The sequence below is a fragment of the Camelina sativa genome, chromosome 9 (genome assembly GCF_030686135.1).
Source record: "Camelina sativa cultivar CO46 ecotype springtype chromosome 9, ASM3068613v1".
NCBI classification, from domain to species: Eukaryota; Viridiplantae; Streptophyta; class Magnoliopsida; order Brassicales; family Brassicaceae; genus Camelina; species Camelina sativa.
This window is the reverse complement of record NC_141888.1, coordinates 24437609-24443608: the sequence shown is the minus strand read 5'-3', so window position 1 is coordinate 24443608 and position 6000 is coordinate 24437609. Positions and strand designations below refer to the sequence as shown.

Here is a 6000-nt window from a genome sequence, read left to right as displayed (position 1 = left end):
CTCATACTTGTTGCCGTTATTCGGATCCATCGAGTCTGTTATATCATTCCAAGTATCCATTTTTCCACCATTGGTTACTTCTCCAATGACATCTTAAAATATAAGACGCGAACTCATATCAAAATAATGTATAATATATTAGAAGTCAATTATGGGAGATTCTAAATTAGACGAATAAGGTAACTTACCGACCAAGTAATCATCACAATAAGAACCGTTTAATATTTGATTATAATCGATGAATTCAAAATATTCTTCACCTCCAACAATCGAAGTCTTACTAATTTTGGTCTTATACAAAATAATAATCTTGTATCGATGAGTGGTAGCTCTGCATGACCCATATTGATCGATAACTTTAAAATTTTCAAGCTCAATCTAATCGCCAACATGAAATTTGGACACAAAATTTGTCATAAACATCACCACAAAAACTACACTGGATCTTCTTACCCTATTAAATAAAACAAATATAATCATATTTCTATAAATTTTGGATAAGTATCATGTTCAAAAGATTAAGTAATTAATTAAGAATTTAAACATTTAGTAAACATGATTATCAGTTAGAACCATCTCTAGGGTTGAACCAAGACGAAGAGTTTTTTCTTCCCATAAACACAAAATCCTAACACGGATTTTCCATTTGTATTTTGAAGGATTCAAACGTGAAACATGATCAGTCGGAGAATTTTCATGACCATAATCTAACCTGCACTAAACGAAATCAGTAATTATAAGCAAATTAAGATTTTCAAACATAATAAAAGAATTGTGTGTCGAAAGTTTTAAAGAACCTTGGAATATTCTCCAGATTTGGATATTGAACTTAAGATATGTTAGACGTCTCTATATATATATATAACTTTAGAGATTAGTATATTTTCCTAAATATAAATAATAAAATATTATAAGATTCGTGTATTTATAATTAATAATAGATATGTGCAAATATATAACATATTTATCTCTTATATATATTTATTTACTTATTTAAACAATATTTACTTGCATCATAATCTATCGATTATGTAAAATCTAATAAATATCTTTCATTCCAAAATATATTTATTACTATCTTTATCACTTTAATTTTACAATATATATACTCATTCAGATAATCATCCGTTTAAGTAATTATATATAATATATTATATATATTTCTATATTTTATTATTCAAACAATGGTTATTGCCATCTTTATCATTTTAAATTTGTAAATTTTATAAAAATCGTAAATTTTATCCTTTTATGAGTATTATAACTTTTAGAAATAAAGGTATATAAAATATTTTATTACTTAATAGTCGTTTTAAATTTACGAAATTACACAATTTTGAAGATGTATGCTATTTTTGTATAACTCATAATATAACACTTCTTAGAGAAGAAAAAGATGTGTTGGATCTCCTGGAAGAAGATGACTAAACCTTTTAAACTGGGGGGCTTAGGCTTCAGAGAGATTATGTCCTTAAATGATGTCCTCCTTGCTAAAATAAGCTGGTGACTGCTCACCCAACCCAACTGTCTATTAGCCAGGGTCCTCCTCGGGAAATATTGCAGCAGTACAAGACTTTTGGACTGTCCAGTATCCAACTTGGCATCACACGGCTGGCGAAGCATATGCATTGGTAGAGATTTGTTAAAACCCCATGTGGGATATCTTATCTGTTCAGGTAACTCAATCCCTCTCTGGACTAGCCCGTGGCTATCCCTTGATACCCCAACAACCTCAATGGGCCCTCCAACTGTGGAAACTCAAGCGTGGTCAGTGGCTGACCTCCTCACACCAAGCACATCCTCTTGGAACATTGATCGTCTCAACAGAGTGCTACCAGCATATAAAGATGACATCCTAAAGCTTAAAGCTAGCAAGAAAGGCGCCCCAGACAAGTGGGCATGGCTACCATCAACTGATGGGCAATACTCCACCAAAGCAGGTTACCATGTAAGTCAATCAAACGAACAGTGTCCAACTCCCTCAGGTAGTTCCCCGCATCCTGACAGCTTTAACTTGCAAAAGAATATTTGGAGTATTAAGGCATCACAAAAAGTTAAACTCCTGATGTGGAAAATTGTACAACAAGCCATTCCAGTGGGAAGCAACCTTACTCACTGTAATATCTCGGGGAATGTTAATTGCCCGCATTGTACCAAGATCGAGTCTGAGCTCCATATGTTCTTCACTTGCCCTTTCGCGACTCAAGTCTGGGATTTGGCCCCCTTCAGTATCGATTTCGTCCCACAACTGATAACATCAACCACTGAAGGCATAAAGACAGTAAATCAGTTGGTTTGCCTACCACCTACTGGCGTTGGCGGTGGTCCCTTGGCTCCATGGATTCTCTGGGTTCTATGGACTTCTCGCAACAAGCTCCTGTTTAATAAGAAACAGATCCTACCGGAATAAGCCCTCAATCTAGCTACCACCAGGGCGAAAGAATGGCAACAAGCCCAAGCCAAAAAAGCTACAAACCCCCCACCAGTCAAGATCCCTCTCCCTCCAAGCGGGATATACAAAAGCAAGAACATGGTCACCTGTTTTACAGATGCTTGTGGAAAACAGAACAAAAAGCAGGACTTGGTTGGGTTTTCAAAGACCGGAATGACCACATCCTCCTACAGGGCTTAGATCTGGTGGACCAAGTCCACTCCCCTTTGATGGTCGAAGCGGCGGCAACTCTCACCGCGGTGGAAGTTGCAATTGCTTCGGGTTTCACACACATCTCATTTGCCTCGGACTCTCAACTGTTAGTCAAGGCCTTGAATGCGAAGTTCCACTCGAAGGACCTTCACGGGATTCTCCACGACATCCTGGATCTATCAAATTGTTTCTCTGTTTGTAATTTCTATTTTATCCCTCTGAACCAAAACTTGATCGCTGATAATCTCGCGAAACAAGCCCGTAGTTTAACTCTCCCTCTTGTGTAGATGAAACGTTGTTTTATTAATATAAGAGTTGGTTGCCCAAAAAACAAAAGAAAAAAAAAAACACTTCTCAGAAACGTTTATAATCAAATATCTCATAAAGGTATAATTTCTAAAAACTTAACACTATGTTTAAAAGATCAGTATATTAATTAATAGATTATTATTATATTAAATAAATTTTATATTATTTTAAAGAAACAAATATTATAAGAATATTGTATGGTGATGGAAATTGTCTTCTGTTTAATTTTGTCTTCCATATCATCTCTTTATGACACAAAACTGTTGAATTTGGAATTTCAGCATCAGTAATTTCTTTGTCTTGAGCACACTGTATATTATACAAAACTCATTAAAGTGAAATAATTTCAAAAAGATCAAAGATAATTATACTAAAAATTAGATTATTGGTACATTTAAATAAATTTCAAATTAATTTAAAGAAACAAATATTATATGAATATTGTATGGCGATTGAAATTGTCTTCTTTTGTTTTTCTCTTCCATATCATCTCTTTACGACACCAAACTAATGGATTTGGAATTTCAGAATAAGTGATTTCTTTGGCTTGAGCAGCTTGTGTATTGAATATAATCCAATCCGAGAATTTAGTTGTCGTAGTCGTCGAACGAATCATAACATTATCCTCAGGACCATCTTCATTGTAGCATTCTTGAGGTGTAACCTGTTCAATATTTTATTTAAAAAGTAAGCCATATTAAAAACATGGAATATTATCAATTTCCGAATAATTATATAACATGATTATTTAAAACAGTTTTGTGATGAAATACCCGTAATTCGATCCATGGGTATCTACGATCATAATATTCCTGCAAATATGGCAATCCAAGTTTAGACAAAACTATTATCTATTATAAACTATAAATCAATTATAAAAGGAAATACAATCGATATAAGCATTCTAATTATAAGAAATAATACCTGATATTATTTAGAATCAAATTCATGTATCGTTTAATCTGCTCCATAATACCTACATCAAACAATTATTATTATTATATTATTATATATGAAACCACCATACAAACAGGTAAATACAATTAATATGTCGATCAGTCCAAAACACAAAATCGGAATACAAATATAAAGTTGAGATCATGACAAAAGAAGCTAATGTAAAACATCAACCAAAAAAGTAAAATAATATACCTTTTTAAAAAGGTGAACCAACCATAACCAAAGCTTCCCAAGAAACCACTACACGAACAGGAAAACACATAACATTAGTCGGTGAATCATACAAAACAGCAAGATCAAAAATTTTGCTTTCCAAGTAACAACTACACGAACAGGAAAATAAAAAGGTTCAGTCGGTGAATCATAAGAAACAGCAAAATCAGAAGACAAATTGAAAATTGAGAATATGAATGAATCTATAAAAACTCAACCAAAAAAAAGCATGATATTATACCTTTATTAGAAGACGAACCAACAACAACCAAAACTTTATCTTGCTTTCCAAGAAACCACTATACGAACAGGAAAATAAAAGGGATCAGTCGATGAGTCATTAAAAACAGCAAGATCAGAATACAAATATAAATTTGAGAATATGATAAAAGAATTATTAAAATTCAAGAGAAGACTTTTTTTTTTTTTTGGGTTATGGTGAAAGCATACGATATCATTGTATTTATAGATGTAAATGACCTATCATTTTAGGGTTTCTAGGTTTTTAGGGTTTCCAGCAAGAAGGTGTTTTGTCATCGGGCTTTTTTCATGCATAAATTTATATTTACGTCGATCTTTAAACAATCTAATCTAAGCCCATTAATTACCCAAAATTTATTTTATGCGTGTTATATTATGGTCATGTATTCTCCAATTAAACATCAAAGAGTTTTTTTTCATAAAAATTAGGGATTAATTTAGCAAATTCTAGTTTTGCAAATAACTTTTTATGCAATTAGATTATTTCTGTGATTTTTTTTTTTATTTTTTTTTAATCCGGAAAGAAGTATATTTACGTCCAGGGGCAAAATATTTCAACATCAGGGGCAATTTCATTAATGGTAAAACGGTAAAATTTTGCTGAGATTGAATGTGGGATGTTTTCACTTCCTGTTTAATATAATAGATAATTCTATAACTATAAATATTTGCTAAATTGTTATGTAAATTTTTAATTTTTGCATATTTATCATTTTCATTTTATACATTGTCAAAAATACGGAAACTAAATTCATTATTAACATATTTGAATACAAATATCGTTTGTACAAGTGAATTCATCTATAATTTGTTTGTTAGTTGTTGTTATACAAGGTCCAAAACTACGAAGTTTGTAACACCCACAACATTAATTTATTTAGATCAAAATCTCTTAGCTCACAATCTTCTATTACTTTAACAATTAAAAAAAATATCTCTGAACTTAATGAATATTAGTTTGTAGATAAATATATACCGCTAGAATTAATATACTATTATGGTCGACTTGATTAATTTAGATAAGTTTTATTTGAAAATACCAAATAACGATGGTATTTTTTTTTTTTTTTTTTTTTGAATGAATGTTAAATTATATTCAATCCAAAAAAAGTCCTTGGTACAATATATGCATCCTTATACTGAAAGTGTGATCAAAGTAAACCATAGAAAAGGAACTGAAACTTAGAATCTAGTAGCCAGCCAGACATGCAGAGCATTAGCATGCTTGGGGAGAGAGAGCCGCTGGATGGGGAGGAGCTTGTTACGCATAAGTCGGTCAAGGAACTGAACCATGTGATCAGAAGAAGTCGGATGTTCTCCATGACGACGCCGATTTCGCTCCAGCCAAACTGTGTGGAGAGTAGCTTGGAAAACAAGACGTAGAATGAAGAGAGCTGTCCCAGTAATTGTAGTTGACGATAACAGGGTAAGAAGCTGAGAGAAACTAGCCGAGTAGTGACTTCCTGACAGCTTACGAGATAAATCAGCCCAAACCCGTGAAGTGTAGGAGCAGGTAAAGAAGAGGTGCTCTAGCGTCTCCATGGGCGCCTGACAAAAAACGCAAGCTGTATCAACCCCTCTGTTCCAAGTCGCCAGACGGTCACCCGTCATTA

General features: G+C 32.9%; 2 protein-coding genes across 2 annotated transcripts; one reads left to right on the top strand and one right to left on the bottom strand.

The window, feature by feature from the left end:
- Positions 1 to 1735: 1735 nt before the first annotated feature.
- LOC147938679 (uncharacterized) lies at positions 1736 to 2410 on the top strand. The gene has a single exon (XM_087465717.1). The coding sequence runs from the start codon at positions 1736 to 1738 to the stop codon at positions 2408 to 2410; it is 675 nt and encodes a 224-aa protein (XP_087321843.1).
- Positions 2411 to 5569: 3159 nt separating this feature from the next.
- On the bottom strand, positions 5570 to 5998 carry LOC147938678 (uncharacterized). Its single transcript, XM_087465716.1, has one exon. It carries the CDS (start codon positions 5996 to 5998, stop codon positions 5570 to 5572), a length of 429 nt encoding a protein of 142 aa, XP_087321842.1.
- Between the last annotated feature and the right edge of the window lie 2 nt (positions 5999 to 6000).